Source organism: Salvelinus fontinalis, chromosome 42 (genome assembly GCF_029448725.1).
Source record: "Salvelinus fontinalis isolate EN_2023a chromosome 42, ASM2944872v1, whole genome shotgun sequence".
Taxonomy (NCBI): Eukaryota; Metazoa; Chordata; class Actinopteri; order Salmoniformes; family Salmonidae; genus Salvelinus; species Salvelinus fontinalis.
This window is the reverse complement of record NC_074706.1, coordinates 21,332,047-21,353,420: the sequence shown is the minus strand read 5'-3', so window position 1 is coordinate 21,353,420 and position 21,374 is coordinate 21,332,047. Positions and strand designations below refer to the sequence as shown.

Genomic DNA, 21,374 nt, shown 5'->3' with positions numbered 1-21,374 from the left:
TATGCATAACAACGTTAACGCACAGTAAGCATTGAAGCAAGACAACCTAATCTATTCAAGTTGTCAGCCCTCCCTATGTGCATGAAGTCTGTTTCCATAATGTCTACGGGGAGGAAGAAAGCCAACGAAAACAATGGATGGCCAATTATAATGATTATTATTAAAGTCGTTCGTTCTCCCCTCAGTGTCGATCTCCTGAAACGGCTAACATACCTCCCTCAAGACATATCAGTCCGGGTTTGTTTGTACATTTGCCATGGGGACAGGTTTAGGGAGGAGCTGACTCCTACACAAATAAAGGATGTCTGGGATGGTGTGTGTATGGAGAAGGAGCGTACGCACAGACACACACCCCCGTCTCCAAATACGTACCTACTTCACATAGAACAATTCAAATCGTCTTGATCCAACAATACACTCCAATACATATTGGGGCAGAGTGAACTTTAACCTTTCAGTTTACCAATAGAAAAGACGTACACCCAAACGCGCTACAGCCCAGCTTAAACAGAAGGCTCTGATGGAGACGATTTATGCCGAAACATAAGCCTTTTGTTTGTTTGTTTGTTTGTTTGATCAATAAATCTATCAGATTTGCCCAGCAACAAAGGGCTCCTTTGTATTTATTCTGATAGTCACCAGTTGAAGTATCCCGGGGCAAATTATGTTTTTTTGGGATAAACACAGTTTAATTGCATACAGTATCAAATGTACAGTAATTCCTACGTGAACAACAGCCCTACTTAACTACTGTATAACCATGTTTTGTCACACCAGTGAGAAAAGAAGTTCGCCTGCTTTTACAGACTTTCCAAAGAGAGAAAAATAATGAAATTATCCGGCAGAATTTATTAGGAATACATACAGTCCCCCAAAATCGTAAATTATCGCAGAAAGACTTGTAATAAGAACGTCATTGCAATGCATCCACTTGAGTTTACATTTGGACAAAGCTAAGAATCCGTACTTGTAGGCCCCCCTTTCAGATTCAATATAAACAACTCCAATCTGAGCGGAGGATCCTCCATGTCTTCAGTCCAAAACCTTCAAAGTCCCCGAAAGTGGTAGCAAAGGCAGACTAGAAATATGTTAAACGTTACAGTCTATCCTTATTAAGTTGTGCAAAAAGTACATACCCTTATACTCAATTTTGTTCTCCAGAGCGGTTATCCCTGGTAACACTACAAGGTACCACTTTACATTAAGGTACCCTTCATAAAGAGAACCTTAAAGTAGTGTAACCCACTACAAGAGTTTTCTGTTTTTGCATAAATGTTGTTTATTTATTTTTGCACCATAGGGATATGGCGGTATGGCTGTTTGAGGCGAATGAGGTGGATGTGGGAAGAGGTGGTGTGAAAAAAATGACAAGCAGAAAGAAAGGCAACTCAAACTGATGGTGGGTGAGAAAAGAAGAGTTTATAAAGCAGTGGATCGTGTCATCGATTTACAGCTCCATACAAAAGACGTAAAAAAAATAAAAACGCCAACAGACACACAGTACTCTCTCATGCCAGGGTCGGGTTCATTAGGGATAGCAACGGGAAACGTTTGCAACAGAACATGAAAATGTGCATTTCTTATTGGACATGTTCAGGTAGTCCGTTTTCTTTTGGTGCCTAATGAACACGACCCAGGGAAAAGTGAATGAAAAGGGGATGAGGAGAACAATAAACTAGAACAAAACCAACCAAAGACAGAAACCAAAAATAAAGTAATTACATATTTAAGGTGCTTAAACGATTGTTCTGCGGGCAGTGTCCTTCCTATATGAATACATACTCATTTACACACGAAAAAGGCAAAACAAATGTCATAAATCATATTCATTGAACACAAAAAGTATGCCTAACAAATGTTATTCAAATACATTGTTATAAGCTATCGCAGTGACACTCTCTCTAATCGTTTCATTCATCCCGGACTGTAAAAAAAGGTCGCCGTCAGAATTACCTATAGAGGAAAAACAACTCCAAGAACATAACTGTATAATTCAATCAAATTCATTTACACTGCTTATCTGATTATATTAGAGTGAAGTAAAACATCCCATCTGGACAAAGGCAATGAATGTGGCAACATTCCTAATACGGTATTCAACAGCAATCGTAGAAAGAAAACCTCGTCATAGAATAAAATAACACCATTTCAAAAAGGAGGGTTGTTTTATTGTTGAGACCTGAACATTTGTTGTATATTGACAAAAGTAAAATGTCAGACTTGGCTGGGAACAAATGTGAGCTATTGTCTCGTTATCTTAAACATGGCAAGGGGATTTGCTGTGGTTGAAATGAGCCAAAAGTACACTTCACTTTAGGCCACTTCAAATAAAAGAAAAGTACACAAAGTAAGCTGAGAAACTGATGTTGCTCCATCCATTCCATGAGTTATATCTATGGACGGAGACATCTACATGACGTTTTATCAATATTCAATACTTTTCCCATTATAAACATCTATACATACAGAAAAAAGTGGGGAAACTAGTTGCTTTTGCATATGTTTTTCCCAACGGTATCAAACTCCTAAAGCCCTGTCGACAATCCAATCTAGCTTTCACTTGTAAAATCCGTAGTGTACTCAGACATTTTACGTGAGAAAAAGGATAAAACGCCAAGTCAACCAATCAATAAAATCCCAAATCTATAAATATTATTTTCCATCAAAAGTACAAAATGTACTGTACTTGTTCAAACAGAAGGGTTCAAAATAAAATATCAACGATTGCCACTTCCACATATGAAATAACTCATCCATATAGGAGTTTGCAAACACTATAATGAGAAACTGGAATTGACTGTAGACCGGGCATAGCGGGCAGATATCCAGAACCTTCCGGTGCGAATAGAAGGCTCTGGATGGATATATGTGCATTCAATATCAATGTATTTGCCTCCAAACAAGTCATACCCTATCCCGTGGTATCCAGCAACACTTTTGGGTATCATGGATTAAACAGCATCATCGTTTTCACTGGGGAAATAGGTGAGTGTTCCTGCGTTGGTGTATGAAATGTAACATCTGATGAAGATTTCTTGACTAATAATGCTGTGGTTGTTTCGTGTTGGTTATTGAAAGGCGATGTGGATAAGAGCATTTGCCAAACGACTGAACATTGAAATGTGTTGCAATGTCCTATGACAATACTGCTCTGAAAATACCAACAAGCCCCTCTATTACAGATAATACGCTTAGGGGGGGGTCTTTGTATTCATTTAACACTGAGGAAAAAGGGAAAAGAAACATGGCTGACATGATGATGTCAAGGCAATCCTGAGTGGCAGTTTACTTGGCATCTTGAACTCTCTCTTTACCATATTTGACCTTTCTGAATGTTACACAATCAACTTATCAATGCAAGTTATTACATTACCGGGTGAAAATAGATCTAATGAATCAAATAAGAGCAGATGTCAACACTAAAAAGGTGGCCATCTTGTTTGGCTACCCTTCCTTCCGTATCTGAGGCGACAGGAATACAAAAGTATGGATCTTCCTCAACCTCTCCTCCATCATTTAGAAAAGAACCGTTTAGTTAGTGGAATAGTCTCCTGTAAGAGTTGGCTAGTTAGAGCTAAAACAAAACACTTGTTGTGACGTTGTCGCACACGCTTGGGAAAGGCTTCTTGGATGACCCGACATAGTGGGGGGCGTGTTGTTCCGGGGTGAGGTTTCCCCTAGGTACAGATCTAGGGTCAGCTCCACCTCCCCCAATCCTAACCATAACCAATTGGTGGGGAAAGTGCAAAACTGACCCAAATCAGTGTCTAGGAGCAACTTCATTTTACTCCGGGTTGGTTGTGTCCAATGTGGGTTGTGCTGGAGATGGAAGGGTCCAAGGAGGGTGCGGGGGTGGACCGGATTCATCATTATAGTTTCTTGACATAGTTTCCTGGGAAGGTTCCAAACTGCTTGCTCCGTCGAGAAGTCCCTTTGCAAAAACACAAAAAAACAGAGATGACATTTTCCACCGTATGTGGACACCCACGGTGACACAACGAAACGTCGTCGTAGGCCGTACATGTAAAAAGAGAACGTGTTTAATGAAGGCTAATAATAATCAACAATCGAATGTGTCCGTTTACACAGCTCACTAGAAGTGATTCAGTGGTTCTTATACGCAGAGAAAACTAGCCAGATCATTGCTGTATTAAACACTGTATTCAAATATTGCAAAAAAACATAAATGATTCCCTGCACCTTTAAATACATTCAAAGTTGATTTTTTTCAGCAGCTGTGCCTGTCTAGAGGGCAGCATTCCTACCACACTGCAATGTACTCAATATCCAGATCAGGAAACTAATGATCTCGTCCAGCTAAACATCCCATTGCAACATGGCTGAATTTTTAGGAAGGAAGGAAAAACAAGGACCTAGCAGAGGGGGGGGGGGGGGGGGGGGGGGGGGGTGCATTCTCAGTGCAACCAGTCTTTAGTGGATAATACTGCCGTTTGGTATCCGGCTGAGTTGTCAAAATGGATTAAGTGGACATTTCAGAGTGGGAGAGGAAGTCCCTGTTCTGAAACAACTCCTAGCCCCCAGGCACTTCCCCTAGCTCCTAAGCACGTTCAGGATGGGGCTGAAGTGTGTTGTACTCAGGGCACAGGCAGTAGAACTAAAGGGTAGTAGATCGCACAAGGAACTTGAGCACCACCAACTGGTTGAGAGTGGGGTACAAGTTGAACATAAATGCCATTACAGTATCCACTGCTGCAAATCTACTAGCTTCGGGGCTCTCCATCCCTGTTCCTGCAGAGCTACCGGCTTGTAGGTTCACTCCAACCCAAATCAAGCACACCTGATTCTAATAATCAGCTGGTTGATGAGATGAATCCGGTTTGTTGCAATTGGGGTTGGAGCAAAAACCTACAGGAGGGTAGCTCTCTAGGAACAGGGTTGGAGAACCCTCTACTACAGCCTACCAGAACGTTGCGCCCTTCGAACCTCCTTAACCATGACACTATTTCCAATCTTCTGTCATGACTCGATAGAGAACAAGCTTAGCTTTTCAACAACCAAGTACTGTGATTCTGTGAGGAAAAGTGAAAGACTTTATTTTCCTCTCTTACCGACAAACCAGCCATCGTCACACTTCTCCATGACGTCCACGACGTCCCCCTCCTTCAGATCCAGCTCGTCCTCGTTACGGGGCAGATAGTTGTACAGGGCCTGGAACCTGGGGGTACACAACCAGGGCTGTGTGAGAAACGTGGCCCACGCCACTATGGCTTTGTGATGAGATCATTATTGATGGTTGATGTTGATGTAGGCAGGTAGCCTAGCGGTTAAGAGCATTGGGCGAGTGACCAAATGGTTTCTGGTTCAAATCCCAGAGCGGACTAGGTGAAAAATCTGCCGCGTTGCCCTTGAGCAAGGCACTTAGCCCTAATTGCTCTGAATAACAGTGTCTAGTAAAATGTTGATGATCATGCTGATTGTAAAAGTATTTAGGAGGTTATGCTGACGGATAATGTCAGACTCCAAATTAAATACATGTAAACGTAGGACATCTGAGATGATGTTGATGAAGATATTGATGATTACTAGAACGACTGATGGGGCCACAACCATGGAAATATAACCCACATAGCTACAGTCCTTTGATAAGATTATTATTGTTGTGTCAATGATGACGATGATTGAGATTCTATTGTTACTTACGGGTCTCCTCCACTATGGAGCGAATCCTGCACAAACCTCTGAGAGAGAGAGAGAGAGAGAGAGAGAGAGAGAGAGAGAGAGAGAGAGAGAGAGAGAGAGAGAGAGAGAGAGAGAGAGAGAGAGATATAAGTCGTTTGACAAACAGTTGATATGGTGATATAAATCCACTGCTTTGAGTCACACTTATCAGAATCAAATAAACCCCCAAATCCACGAACAAAAACACACCCAATCTCAATGCACAATCCCCTACAAAGAAACAAATGCGCTACAATGTAGTCAAAACAATATCATGCACCGAATACAGGTGTAACCAACAGGGTGTTATTAGAGAACAAAGACTACATTCCCCACAATGCACAGCTGCTAGTGTCACGCCCCTACCCTTCGACCTCTAACAGGTGACATACAGGACCTTCGGGTCGTGACGGGGCTACGGGGGGGTTTACCATCGACCGCGAGGAGGTCGTGCTTAAAAGGAGGCTGAGAAGCAGAAATGCGACACAACAACAAGGCAGACGGCCGTCAGCCTCCATTTTCAGAAAGAACAAGAGCAGCCATTTTGACCACAAAGGACCATTTTTATTCCCTATATAATGCAAAAATTTTTTTTTTACAAAGTTAAAGTTTAGTGCATTATATAGGGAATACATTGTAATGGCATACAAAATCACTTTAGTTGCAAACTCCTGAGCACTCATGCTGTATGCAAGAGCTGTTTTCCCATATATACAAAGACATAGAGTTGAAGTCGGAAGTTTACATACACCTTAGCCAAATACATTTAAACTCAGTTTCACAATTCCTGACATTTAATCCTAGTAAAAATTCCCTGTCTTAGGCCAGTTAGGATCACCACTTTATTTTAAGAATTGTGAAATGGCAGAATAATAATTGAGAGAATGATTTATTTCAGCTTTTATTTCTTTCATCACATTCCCAGTGGGTCAGAAGATTACATACACTCAATTAGTATTTGGTAGCATTGCCTTTAAAATTGTTTGGGTCAAACTTGGGTCAAACATTTTGGGTAGCCTTCCACAAGCTTCCCACAATAAGTTGGGTGAATTTTGGCCCATTCCTCCTGACAGAGCTGGTGTAACTGAATCGGTGTGTAGGCCTCCTTCCTCGCACATGCTTTTTCAGTTCTGCCCACAAATCTTCTATGGGACTGAGGTCAGGGCTTTGTGATGGCCACTCCAATACCTTGACTTTGACTTACCTCAACTCCAAACATAATGATAGTCATTATGTCCAAACAGTTAAATTTTTGTTTCATCAAACCAGAGGACATTTCTCCAAAAAGTACAATCTTTGTTCCCATGTGCAGTTGCAAACTGTAGTCTGGCTTTATTATCGCGGTTTTGGAGCAGTGGCTTCTTCCTTGCTGAGCGGCCTTTCAGGTTATGTCGATATAGGACTTGTTTTACTGAGGATATAGATACTTTTGTACCTGTTTCCCCCAGAATCGTCACAAGGTCCTTTGCTGTTGTTCTGGGATTGATTTGCACTTTTCGCACCAAAGTACGTTAATCTCTAGGAAACAGAATGCGTCTCCTTCCTGAGCGGTATGACGGCTGCGTGGTCCCATGGTGTTTATACTTGCGTAAAATTGTTTGTACAGATGAACGTGGTACCTTCGGGCAATTTGAAATTGCTCCCAAGGATGAACCAGACTTGTGGAGGTCTACAATTTTTTTTCTGAGGTCTTAGCTGATTTCTTTAGATTTTTCCATGATGTCAAGCAAAGAGGCACTGAGTTTGCAGGTAGGCCTTGAAATACACCCACAGGTACACCTCCAATTGACTCAAATTATGTAAATTTGCCTATCAGAAGCTTCTAAAGCCATGACATAATTTTCTGGATTTTCCAAGCTGTTTAAAGGCACAGTCAATGTAAACTTCTGACCCGCTGGAATTGTGATACAGTAAATTATAGGTGAAATAATCTGTCTATAAACAATTGTTGGAAAAATGACTTGTGTCATGCATAAAGTAGATGTCCTAACCGACTTGCCAAAACTATAGTTTGTTAACAAGAAATTTGTGGAGTGGTTGAAAAACTAGTTTTAATCACTCCAACCTAAGTGTATGTAAACTTCCGACTTCAACTGTACATAGTTTATACTGTATATGTCACGCCCTGACCGTAGAGATCCTTTTTATGTCTATTTGGTTTGGTCAGGGTGATTTGTGGTGGGTATTCTATGTTCTATTATTTGTATTTCTATGTTTTGGCCGGTGGGTTCTCAATCAGGGACAGCTGTCTATTGTTGTCTCTGATTGAGAACCATACTTAGGTAGCCCTTTTTCCCACCTGTCTTGGTGGGAAGTTGACTTTGTTTATGGCACATAGCTTTAGCTTCACGGTTTTTGTTTTGTCGTGTTTATTGTTTTGTTCGGCGTCATTTTTCAAATAAACGAAAATGTACGCTCACCACGCTGCACCTTGGTCCAGTTCTTTCGACGGCCGTGACAGTATAGATGATTTCTACACCTCTTGTAGGCTACACACAATACATATAAAAGAAGCTAGCCTGCGTACACACACTGCTGCTCTCTCATTAACACTGAGCATCTGCAACCAGGCTTCCAACATGCTGCTAATTCACGTATTGTCATCACACAGCCGCACACACACTTCACTGGTCCAACAGGTGATTAATACAGATGAATTAGGGCACAACACACACACACATAGTCCATTAGGGTTCATTTTAGTTAGCGTTTCTTATCAGTTTCTATAACGCAATACGAGCACCTGCAGTGTCTTTTACCTTGATCTTAGGAGACCTAGGATCTGGAAAGGGTACAGGTGGAGGGGAGAGAGGGAGAGGAGGAGAAGAGGGTGGAGGGGAGGATGGGAGCGGCTGTTGTGCGTCAGGGATGGGAGAGGTTGGAGGAGAGGGTTGGAGAGGAGGGGAGACCAGGGGTTGATGTGAGGCCAAAAGGGTGGAAGATGGAGGGGTGGGGGGAGGAGGAGTAGAGGATGGGCGGGAGGTTGGGAGGGGTGAGGCCGTGAGAGGCGGAGAGGCGAGAAGGGGAGAGGAGGGTGAAGGAGAGGAGAGGTAGGATGTAGAGATGAGGGAAGTAGGGGGAGGAGAGCAGGGTGGCACAATCTGTTCCGAGGAGGAGAGGGGAATTGGGGGAGGGGTAGGAAGATGGGACAGTGGATAGGAAGAAGGCATAGCCAGGGCTTCAGCTGGTTGTGAGGCAGAGTAAATAGCGGGGGATGGTGAGGAGGGAGGAGAGACAGGGGGAGGGAGGAGGGTGATGGGTTCCAACTGTGCCGGGTTGCACAAAGTGCTGTGACAGCGGGACAGATAGACATCAGCCTGGGAAGGGAAGGAAAATGTGACACCAATCACACCCAGCGTCAAACCTCGAGCTGAATCAACATTCCAAAATGTAGGTTCCAGTATCAAAGCATTATTCTGCAAAATCAAGTAAAACGAGCCAGAAAAGGCAAGATGTGAAACTACGGGGGTTAGGGTCAATTCCATTTCGGTTCATGACTGAAAAGCCTCCATATATCCAAATGTACCAAAGCCCTGGCTAATCCTGTACGTTTCATTATAATAATTGGGGGAGGGGTAAATAATACATCTGAATTTATTATCAAACTGTGTAAAACTGCTTGGAATTGGCTCGGGTTAGGTGTTAGCAAGCATGTGTGTATGCTTCAACTGAGTCTGAAACTGGTCCACACATCATGCGCTACCTCTGTTTTCAGCCCCTCTCTGTGGACAGTTGTAGTACCACAGTCTACATCAATGTTCCTTTCTTCTTCCTTCTCCTCTTCTTCCCCTCCTATAGCTTCCTCCTCTTCCTCAATGTACAATGTCACCGGCCTTTGAGACCCTGCCGTCCGCCTATTCACCCTTTTTGATTGGCTGTCCTGCGTGATGGACAGGGCCTGCGTATTCACAGGCCTATGAAACTCCGCCTCTAGCCTAACCCTGCTCTGTGATTTGTTGGTCAGTGCCACGTCCGGCCTGAGAACCTCCCCCCCATCTTCGTCACACATGGGCTGATCCAGGATCATAGACAACAACTGATCATAGGGATCTTCCACTTGCTGCTGAAGAGAGGGGGGTTCCGTTTGTAGTTCTAAGGATACTGGCTGAACACTTGTCCTGTACCACAGCAACAAATCTGCGGGCGTGTTCCCCAGCTCGGGTTCAGTGCAGAAGAACCCCCCTCTGCCTGCTAGGGACAGTGGTTCGTTCTGTTCACTGTCTCTTAGGCCCCTCTCTTCGAGGTATCCCAGGAAGGAGTCGGGCACGGGGGAGGGAGAGGAGGAGTCAGGAGGAAGGGGCGGAGAGAAAGGAGGGGCTGAGGGGGGGGAGTCTAAGTCAAACAGCCACTGCTTGACAGCCGGGCGGGAGGCGGCGAGACAACTGGATGCATTTCGTGGCGGAGGGGTGAGCCCTCGTTTGGGTGGCGCGGGAGGGGTGGCCCTCCGTTCTTGATCTTCAAGGAAAGGGAGGAGGCTCGGGGGGAAGGGGGGCGGCGTGGGTGGTACGGGGGTATCGGAGGAGGGGGGGCTGAGGGTGAGGGAGAGCCACTCGCTGGTGACGGCCTGCAGATGGAGGGTCTTCACAGGAGGAGGAGGGGTGTGGGGGGAGGGGGGCGTGGAGCGAGGAGGATGGTGGTGATGGAGGGAAGGGGGGGTGGGAGTGCTGTCGAATGGCTCCGGAGGCAGAGAGAAAGAGAGAGAGGAGGAGGGGGGGGGGTAAAAAAGTGGAGACTTACACACCAGGAGTGGAGAGGTGTGAGGGACTGAGGGAAAGGAGATGCACACAAACTCATCCACACTCATTCTCCCCTGCCATCCAAACCCAACAGTACCCTCTCTCCATCTCATTTCATTTTCTCGAACACACACACACACACACACACACACACACACACACACACACACACACACACACACACACACACACACACACACACACACACACACACACACACACACTTCACCAGGCTCAAATTTTCTAAATGCATCTGGATCCAGTTGTGTGAAGCCTCTCCGTTAAAGGGATAGTACAAAGATTTGACATATTTAGGTATTTGTTTCCTTACCGTGAAAGCAGTCTATGGACAAGGAGGGACTGTCATCCACGCTCAAAATCTCTACTAGCATTGAAATGCTATCACTCTGCATGGACAGGACTTCCTCTTTAAGCCATAGCATGTCGACAGCCACTTGAGACAGCATGGTACATACAGTGGGGAGAACAAGTATTTGATACACTGCCGATTTTGCAGGTTTTCCTACTTACAAAGCATGTAGAGGTCTGTAATTTTTATCATAGGTACACTTCAACTGTGAGGGACGGAATCTAAAACAAAAATCCAGAAAATCACATTGTATACACTTCTCACAGTTGAAGTGTACCTATGATAAAAATTACAGACCTCTACATGCTTTGTAAGTAGGAAAACCTGCAAAATCGGCAGTGTATCAAATACTTGTTCTCCCCACTGTATGTAGGTTTATTAAAGGGGAGTAGGATCCCTAACGCATTTACAGCGCTTAGGAAAAGCTTTACACAACGTCCAGAAAGAGGAAACTGTGCAAGTGACAAGACTTGCTTGAGTTTTAGGCTGGATATCTTCAAAACACTGTGACAACTGCTGATGTAAAAAGGGCTTTATATATTTATTTATTTTTTTTGGGGGGGGGTTGATTGATTAAGGGTGGGTTGCACCAACATGGTTTAAATTCATCTAGGACTAGAGCGAATCTAGGTTTTGTAAATCTAGGTTTATAATCAATCAGAGATGTGTCGCACCACGTCATTCGAAATCTGGATCAGTAAATCTATCATTAAAGGTTTTAAACTATGATTAGTGACGTGTTACACCAATATACGAGGTATTTCGTGAGTGGAAAACGAAGTAGCTAGCCTACTTGACAAATGAGGCCACAAAGTTGCTGTTCCCTGATCAAATAGACGATGTAACGTTAGAACTACTGTTGCTCCATCGTGAAAGGTTCTCACGGGTTGGCTGACTTGAAATAACATCTGTTATTTGCCCGTACTAGACGGAAAACTAATTTGTTAGCTACTGCAGCTAGCTAGTTTATGAACCAAGCTAGCTGGCATACAATAGCATGTATCATTGTCATTACTTAACGTTATTTAGCCTTTTATTATTTGTCTGCTAGTCACCTGATCATGGCACGTCAAATAAGTGTTTTACCCCCAAGCCATAAGACTCCTGAACAGGTAATCAAATGGCTACCCAGAATATTTGCATTGTGAGCCCCCCTCCCAACCCTCTTTTTAAACTGCTGCTACTCTCTGTTTATCATATATGCATAGTCACTTTAACTATACATTAATGTACATACTACCTCAATTGGACCAACCAGTGCTCCCGCACATTGGCTAACCGGGCTATCTGCATTGTCCCGCCACCCACCAACCCTCTTTCACGCAACTGCTACTCTCTGTTCATCATATATGCATCGTCACTTTAACCATATCTACATGTACATACTACCTCAATCAGCCTGACTAACCGGTGTCTGTATGTAGCCTCGCTACTTTTATAGCCTCTCTACTGTATATAGCCTGTCTTTTTACTGTTGTTTATTTCTTTACCTACCTATCACCTACCATTGTTCACCTAACACCTTTTTTGCACTATTGGTTAGAGCCTATAAGTAAGCATTTCACTGTTGTATTCGGCGCACATGACAAATAAACTTTGATTTGAAGTTCAAATTTCTCCTCTTATGAAAAAAAAACCCTCGTCAGAGCTGATGGAGGAATTTAGTAACGTACCGGAGGATAAAAAAAAACAGACAACACTGTCAAAAAGAAGGAAGACACCTGGGCCATTTTAATCTAGGTTTAAAGTGAAAACTAAAGTTAGATTAGAGGAAGGATTTCATTTACCTCGGATTAATTTAAAACTAGGTTTAACATTTGGTCCAACAAGATTAATAGATAAAACCTTGATTTAACCCAGATAATCCATGTTGGTGCAACTCACCCTAAGACTTAAAGGAAGTTTCAGTGATATGGCATCATTATACACAGCGGGGAAACTTGCTGCTCACTGACATAAAAAAACAACAGACTGTCCACTATTGGCTTTCTCCAGTTTGGACTAAGTCTTGTATGGACTAATAAAACATTCTTCTTCTCCTGTCCCTACCTTGGTGGGCGTGGAGCCCTGTGTCCTGTTGCTCGGGTAGCCGTGTGGGTCTGGGTGGTGGGAGGGGGTGGGGCTCTTGGAGGGCGAGCGTTTGACGATGTCTATGTAGGAAGCAGGGAAGATGCCCTGCTTGGTGGTGTCTGGGATGTTCCCCTCATACCAGTTCTGGTCCACCTGTCTCAGCAAGACTACCCGCTCACCCTGCAGATTATATACACACACACACACACGGAAATTAAGACACGTAAGTGAACAGCCATGCACATTGAATCGTGCACAATCACACCAACACACACGCAGAAATTCGTGCACACACACACACCTCACCTTGCGGAGGGACAGCTCCACGTTAGTGTCAGCGTTGAAGTTGTAACGGGCCACCCCCTCCCCGATCTCTCTGACGTGTGCTGGTGGAGGAGGCCTAATCGGCTGCTGCTTCTCTGGCAACGCCATCTTCTGTGTGTGTGTGTGTGTGTGTGTGTGTGTGTGTGTGTGTGTGTAGAGAGCGGGGAAAGCATAGGTCCAAGAAGTAATCAATTAAACTGCACACAAAGCCGGGTGGTGACACACACACACACACACCTAGACGTTCACATTGACACACAACATAATCATTATCGTCTGAAACACACGCACACACACACACACACACACACACACACACACACACACACACACACACACACACACACACACACACACACACACACACACACACACACACACACACACACACACACACACACACACACACACACACACACACAAAGGTCACGGGTTCAAATCCCCCGGGACGGGGAGAGATATAGCCTCGAGCAAGGCCGTTAACCTCCAACAACTCCTCTCCGGCGCTGATTCAGAGGGGTTGGGTTAAACGCGGAAGACATTTCGGTTGAAAGCATTCAGTTGTGCAACTGACTAAGGTATCCCCCTTTCCTTTCACCTCATACACACTCAATGTGCTCTACCTCTATGTAGGAGATGGGGAAGATGCCCAGTCGTCCGCGGTGCTCCCCCTCGTACCAGTTGCTGTCAATCTGTCTGATGATGTTCACCGCGTCGCCCTTCTTGAACGTCAGCTCTCTGAAACAACCGTCACAAGATGCTTCTTAACCCCCAAACACCTGTCTCTATGGGCCCGTTTCCCAGATGAAGCAGTCCTGAACTAAAAAGGCATGCTTAATGGAGAATCTCTATTGAAATTGCTTTTCAGTCCAGAACTGGGCTTGGTCCGTGCTTGGAAAACCGGCTACCAATGACATGTATTGACTATATGTGGCCCATGCAGGAATCAAACCCAAAACCCTGGTGTTGGCAGCACTGTGTTCTAATGGTACAAACATTAAGTCACTGGAATCATCAATGTGACATTGTTAACCAGCCAGGCACTAGTCTCGAGCCCAGACTCTAGGCGTGTTAAGCCGGAACATTGGAGCATTGTGGGAGGCAACCTCGATGTCTAGAGAGACTAGCCAAGCACCATTTTAGTATGAAGAGCAATGGGGGCAACAATCGTCCATGCATGCCTTTGAAGGTAGGGAAATGATTAAGCAGGCGGATGTGAAGGTAAACAAGTCACTGCTTTTTAACCTAAAATGCATTACCCACTGCACCATACCAGTGTCTATAGTATGGGAACAAAGTAATTTTCTACGTTCCCTAGTAAAAAACACAAGGAGGAAGAGACCTAGAAACCCGATTTATCGTTTTGATAAAACACATCAAACCACAGTTTTCACTTGAAGACACTGGAAGGGGCTGGAGATAATGAATATGAGGTTATTGCCCATAACTGAGGTTAACTTTGGCCACCTCAAAGAAAAGCGGACTGTCTGTTTCAAGCGTAGTGCATGCCCAGCCTACATGCTTCCAAACCAGTGCAGCACATACCGAGGTCCCTGTACCTCCCCTCCACACACGCATTTCATTGCATTCAGTCACTCTACTCACTTAGCAGTCTGTGCCTTAAAGTCATATATAGCTCTGGCAGGCTGTTTCTGATGGAGGAGAGAGAAGAGAATGAGTTGGGTCATCTGCTTATGGGAGACCTATGAAGATGAGAGTGAGAGAGAGATATAAGAGAGAGACAAAGAGAGAGAGATATAAAGAGAGAGCGAGAGAGATAAAGAGAGAGCGAGAGAGATATAAAGAGAGCGAGAGAGAGAGAGAGAGAGAGAGAGAGATATAAAGAGAGAGAGATAAAGACAGAGAGAGAGAGAGAGAAAGATATAAAGAGAGAGCGAGAGAGAGAGAGATAAAGAGAGAGAGAGATAAAGACAGAGAGAGAGAGAGAGATAAAGAGAGAGATATATATATAGAGAGCGAGAGAGATATAAAGAGAGAGATATAAAGAGAGAGCGAGAGATAAAGAGAGAGCGAGATAGATATAAAGAGAGAGCGAGAGATATATAGAGCGAGATATATAAAGAGCGAGAGATATAGAGAGGGAGAGAGATAAAGAGAGAGATATAAAAAGAGGGATATAAAGAGAGAGAGCAAGAGGGACAGAGCGAGAAAGAGAGCAAGAGGAAGAAAGAGAGAGCGAGAGGTAAAGAGAGAAAGACATAGAGGTAAAGAGAGAGAGAGAGAGGGAGAGAGAGGGACAGGTAAAGAGAGAGAGAGCGAGAGGTAAAGAGAGAGAGAGAGGGAGAGGTAAAGAGAGAAAGACGTAGAGGTAAAGAGAGAGCAAGAGGGAGAAAGAGAGAGCGAGAGGTAAAGAGAGAGACGGAGGGAGAGAGAGCGAGAGGTAAAGAGAGAGAGAGATAAAGAGAGAGATATAAAAAGAGGGATATAAAGAGAGAGAGCAAGAGGGACAGAGCGAGAAAGAGAGCAAGAGGAAGAAAGAGAGAGCGAGAGGTAAAGAGAGAAAGACGTAGAGGTAAAGAGAGAGAGAGAGGGAGGGAGAGAGAGCGAGAGGTAAAGAGAGAGAGAGAGGGAGAGAGCGAGAGGTAAAGAGAGAAAGACGTAGAGGTAAAGAGAGAGCAAGAGGGAGAAAGAGAGAGCGAGAGGTAAAGAGAGAAAGACAGAGGTAAAGAGAGAGAGAGAGGGAGAGAGAGGTAAAGAGAGAGAGAGAGAGGGAGAGCGAGAGGTAAAGAGAGAAAGACAGAGGTAAAGAGAGAGAGAAAGAGAGAGGTAAAGAGAGAAAGACGTAGAGGTAAAGAGAGAGAGAGGGAGGGAGAGCGAGAGGTAAAGAGAGAAAGACAGAGGTAAAGAGAGAGAGAGAGAGGGAGAGAGAGTGAGAGGTAAAGAGAGAAAGACAGAGGTAAAGAGAGAGAGAGAGAGGGAGAGAGAGGTAAAGAGAGAGAGAGAGAGAGAGAGAGAGAGAGGGAGAGCGAGAGGTAAAGAGAGAGAGAGAGAGCGAGAGGTAAAGAGAGAGGGAGGGAGAGAGAGCGAGAGGTAAAGAGAGAAAGACAGAGGTAAAGAGAGAGAGAGAGAGAGCGAGAGGTAAAGAGAGAGAGAGAGAGGGAGAGAGAGTGAGAGGTAAAGAGAGAAAGACGTAGAGGTAAAGAGAGAGAGAGAGGGAGAGAGTGAGAGGTAAAGAGAGAAAGACGTAGAGGTAAAGAGAGAGAGAGAGGGAGGGAGAGCGAGCGAGAGGTAAAGAGAGAAAGACATAAAGGTAAAGAGAGAGAGAGAGGGAGAGAAAGTGAGAGGTAAAGAGAGAGAGACGTAGAGGTAAAGAGAGAGAGAGAGAGGGAGAGAGAGCGAGAGGTAAAGAGAGAAAGACGTAGAGGTAAAGAGAGAGAGAGGGAGGGAGAGAGAGCGAGAGGTAAAGAGAGAAAGACGTAGAGGTAAAGAGAGAGAGAGGGAGGGAGAGAGAGCGAGAGGTAAAGAGAGAAAGACGTAGAGGTAAAGAGAGAGAGGGGGAGGGAGAGAGAGCGAGAGGTAAAGAGAAAGAGAGCAGCCATGTGTTACTAGATATGATACAATTATGTTGAAATGTAAAGGTTATCAGGACAGTGAAATTATTCTTATTGAATCAATCAAGTACTAGGTAGAGAAGAAAACAATCAGTACTTCTGCCCCCTTTGGGCCAGTGGTGTAATAGCCTGCTAAAAATAAAATACATATTCTAAATAGGAGTACAAGTGTTTCCCCTTGCATTGAATAGACGGGGTGTCTAGCTCTTTGGACCCCACCTAAAAGAATGTGGCTTCAATTGATTTCAATTGAAAATGTTGCAGATTTAATGCGCCCCGTTTGCAAAATAAATAAACTAAGGGAAACACCGGGATGTACTGGTTTAGCTAGTCTCGTGATGCTATATGCGGTGATATATGCTTCAGCCAAGCGCCAACGCCTGGATCAGCCTTCGGCTGCCGATGAGGACGATGATGACATCATTGCACTAGACTAGTATGTCTCTCCTGGCCCCTCCCCTCTTCAGAAGGATGAAACTCTGTGTTTGTGTTTTCATACGCTGTTCCTCTTACCAAACATGTGTAAATATAAATGTACAAAAACTGTTAATTAACCTTCTGAAGAGGGGAGGGGCCAGGAGAGACATACTAGTCTAGTGCAATGATGTCATCATCGTCCTCATCGGCAGCCGAAGGCTGATCCAGGCGTTGGCGCTTGGCTGAAGCATATATCACCGCATGCGTGATGCGGTGTCATTCATCATCAAAGTTAGTCTGGAAAATCAAAGTTCTGGTTTGGCTACCTCTCTGTCAGGGGTGGCTCGTTTGGTCTGCCCCCCTCCCCCGTCGCTGGTGGTTGTGTTGTACCCCCTGGAGGCATCCTGCTCTGTGAGGGAGAACAGCACAAGGGGTCAAAGGTTATCATAAGGGTCAACAAAACAGTGTTGTCATGGCGATGGGACGACACGTGCACAGCGACGCCAGGAGGCATGTTCAGAAGGGCGAAACTGTTACAGCATGCTCAGATAGAAATGTATTGTGCAGAAACTGACATGATGGTCTTTTATGCAGAACATCATGTTGGCTTTATCCGTTACATTTCCCATGGAGGATTCAGAAGGGTGGAAATGCAACATTATAGAGCTGACACAAATGTCTATTCCCCATGATCAAATGAGGTACGTCTGTTCTAGTCAATATATTCCGTGTCTTAGCGTTCTGTAGCGTTGCGCCTCCCTGAGTAAAACCACGTTGGTTTACGCAATTAGTGATGATGTCATTCAGGGTAGTGATGTCATCCAGGAAATGAGTGTCGGGCAGGAAATGACAAAATAAAATTATAAGAAATGAATTCAAATGCATTTGATTTCCATTGCAGGGAAAACACATGGTTTGGATAGTGTAGCACAGTATGATCAAAAGGAAAAGCATGCACGTCACAAAACGAGAACAGAACATTTGAACAGAAGGAGAGGTCATTCATACCAGCAAGTGCATACGGTGAGCTCCAAAAGTATTGGGAGAGTGACAATTGTTGTTGCTGTTTTGTCCCAATACATTTGGAGAGCACCGTATAAAAACAACAACAACGAATCCAATTGATAAACCGTCCATATCAGGATGTCTCATGGTCTGACAAACACCGCTGCAGCTCGGCCACCTTCTACCGCAGAAGGCCACCGTAGGCGGATGCCGGTGGATTGAGACGCAGCCCGTGCAATACCTCTAGCGTAGGCCGTCGAATTTCGACGGGGATCCTTTCACTATGCTACTTAGATTGACGAACGGGTGACTTTTTAGACTCGTAAGGATCAAACTCATAGTCGTTGTATCATTTCAAATCCAAAAGTGTACACTTGTTTGGAGTACAGAGCCAAAACAACAATGGCGTCACTGCCCCAATACTTTGAGCTCGCTGTACATTCCCAAAATATACTCATCCAATTGATAAACCATCCCTGACAAAATCATAAATGATTTTCAACGTAACAAGGCACGTACCAAAGGGGAGTGAAACAATACACCAAAAACAACTGGGAAACAAGCAGCAAAAAGAAAAATACCGACAATAACACAACATACATCTCAGTGAACAACACAATCCTTTAACCACATAAGGGAATGAAGAGGAAGCATGCGGTCCCTGGGTGTCTTGAGGATGAGCCAATAGGAACAGGGCTTCTTTAACCTCAGCTCTGTTCATTGGCCCGTTGCTGGAGCACAGTGACTAGTAGGAGGGGAGGTGGTCACAGGCAGGCAGTACTGGGGGGAGTCGAGGAGGGAGATGATGGACTCAGGGCTGGTGTGTGTGCGTGTGTTTGTAGTACAGGTGTGTGTATATATGTGTGTGTGCATGCTCCACCTGCGTTGCCGTTGCCTGGCTCCTCTCCATAGTCGTTATTGGAGGCGTCTGTATGGAGACTGTAAGAGGTACTTAGCGGCGACTGTAGCTGCGGCGACGAGCCATACCCTGTTGGACTCTCGTCGGGGTACGAGGAGCTCGAGGAGGGACCCCCCTTGCGGCTCCCCCTCTGTCCCCGCAACGAGGAGCTCCTCTCGGGCACATCCGGGAGGATCTCAGCCAGTAGCCTCCGGAGGATGCTATCGTCTGGTAGCCTAGAGCCACTCCGGCCCCGCTCCGCTTGGATGTGTTCGTAGATATCCCTCAAGGCCGCATCCAAAGCTTCATAGACGGCTTCTTTAGACTTGGGCCTGGTACTTCGACCTCCACTACTCCTTCTCGAAGTGGGTGGAGAATCCCCCTTTTTCCTTCGGAAAGGCACAGGACTGATGAGGAAGGCCAGTTTGGACATCCCCTGCTGGGTTTGGGCTGTTTGGGACGAGGGGGGTAGGGCATGGTGGTCCCCTCCGCTCCCTCCCCTTCCCACGTGTCTGGTTTGCTGTGTCTGGGGGGGTTTCTGACGGAGCTCCTGGCGGGCCCGCTCCCGCTCGTGGCGCAGCATCGTGGTGAAGCGGGTGTTGGAGGCCGGGCAGCGTCCTTTACACGAGCTGATGAGGTGACGGTGCTGGTAGCCCTGACCCTGACCGAGAGACTGATGACTGGGGTTGTGGTGGCTGTGGCTGTGGTGGTGGCGAAGGTGGTGGTGGGAGGAGGGGCCGTAGAAGCTCTCGACTGACGAGGTGAGCGAGCAGTGGTCGAAGTCGCTCTCGCTGCAGAAGGAGGATCCTTCGACTTGGACAAAGTCACTGAGGTCCGAGGCGGCTGCATCCTGCTCCGACTCAGAGTATTCGGCCCCCGGGACAGCTTCGCGTCGATAAACGAGGGGGTCGGGGAAATCGCGGTGGTGGGGGTCCAGGGCGAGGCGGGGCTGACCCTCAGGCGGGTTCCTCGCCCCCTGGTGAGTGTGATGGTGGTCAAAAGTGTGATGGGACGTCCCGTTCCCATTCCCGTTGTTAATGTCCTCTTCTAGCAGAGACTCAATGGAGAAACGGCGTTTGGGGTACCCGGGTGGCTCCCTGCCCCCGCCGCCTCCTCCCCCGCTACTACTGGCACGGGACGATGACCCACCAGGCGTGGTTGCGCCAGATGGGACCTCGCTATCTCCCAAGTCGGGCATGGACTTGGACTTCTGGATGAGTTGCTCGTACGTGGAGATGCGCATTGGCACCGTATCGCGAGGGACCTCCAGGCCCCACGACGGCCCCCAGGGGGAGAGTTTTCGGGGGAAGAGGTGAGGCTGGCGCTCCAGCTCCAGGATGCGGGCACGGACTGAGCGGATGACGTCAGAGGGCAGCAGCTGGGCGCGGTCGATGTGGTGCATCTTGCGGTAGAGCTTCAGGAAGCCTGGCGCGTCGTGGGCACGTCGCCGGTGCGGGCGAGGCAAGGAGCGAGTAGAGGACGATGCGGTTTGCCCCAATGGGTTGTCGAATACCAGTGACCCAGCGCTCTCCGAACGGGTAGCCTTGTGCCCGCCGGTGCCCACTGGGTGCCCGTCGTTGAGCAGGTTGTCGCAGCTACGCGACTTCAGCTTTGCGGGCGGTGCCTCTTCTGTGCTGCTCCATGTCTCGGCGTCCTGCCGCCGCGTCTGCCAGCCGTTCTTGAAGCAGATGGCGCGCTTGAGGGGCGAGGAGGGTGAGGAGGCTGCCCCCGGGTGGGCATCGTCGTCGTAGCGACGGTGGGCGAGGTTGGAGGGCATGGGGGAGAGAGGGGAGCGGAGGTACGGGCCCGGGGAAGAGCTCAAACGGGGGGAGTAGGTCATTTCGCACGTGTCCCCACCTTTCAGACGATCCCATAAACCAGAGCAGCGTGGTAGAGAGGAACAGAGGAGGAGGATATTAACAACGCAGAGAGAGAGAGAGGAATACAGAGATAAAGAAATAGAGAAGGAGAAATAGAGGCTATAACAGAACACTTGAACATACTGTAGCCTTCATCATGCAATGGTGGAGAGAGGGTGAGAACGAGAGAGAGGCTAAAACGGAGCACTTGAACATCAGTTCCACTGTGTCAAACACAGGAGGACAATGGTGGAGAGAGAGAGACGGAGAGATTTACATTTACACATCTCACATCCTTTTCACGATATCCTATACACTGAGTGTACAAAACATTAAGAACACCTGCTCTTTCCATGACATAGACTGACCAGGTGAAAGCTATGATCACTTACTGATGTCACTCGTTAAATCCACTTCAATCAGTGTAGATGAAGGGGAGGAGGC

The 21,374-nt window shown here is 46.2% G+C and overlaps 1 protein-coding gene across 5 annotated transcripts in view; it reads right to left on the bottom strand.

Moving 5' to 3' along the window:
• Positions 1-2,146: 2,146 nt before the first annotated feature.
• The window catches only part of LOC129841503 (sorbin and SH3 domain-containing protein 2-like), a 109,186-nt gene continuing 89,958 nt past the window's right edge, over positions 2,147-21,374 (bottom strand). For all 5 annotated transcript variants that reach the window (XM_055909797.1, XM_055909796.1, XM_055909793.1 and 2 more), the window contains 9 exons: positions 19,054-20,928; positions 17,495-17,577; positions 14,785-14,882; positions 13,803-13,917; positions 13,162-13,290; positions 12,835-13,035; positions 5,662-5,699; positions 5,070-5,176; positions 2,147-3,931 (listed from right to left, as the gene is read on the bottom strand). In XM_055909797.1, coding sequence (XP_055765772.1) covers positions 3,870-3,931; positions 5,070-5,176; positions 5,662-5,699; positions 12,835-13,035; positions 13,162-13,290; positions 13,803-13,917; positions 14,785-14,882; positions 17,495-17,577; positions 19,054-20,928 — 2,708 coding nt within the window. In that variant the 3' untranslated portion in view covers positions 2,147-3,869. The remainder of the gene's footprint in view (positions 3,932-5,069; positions 5,177-5,661; positions 5,700-12,834; positions 13,036-13,161; positions 13,291-13,802; positions 13,918-14,784; positions 14,883-17,494; positions 17,578-19,053; positions 20,929-21,374) is intronic.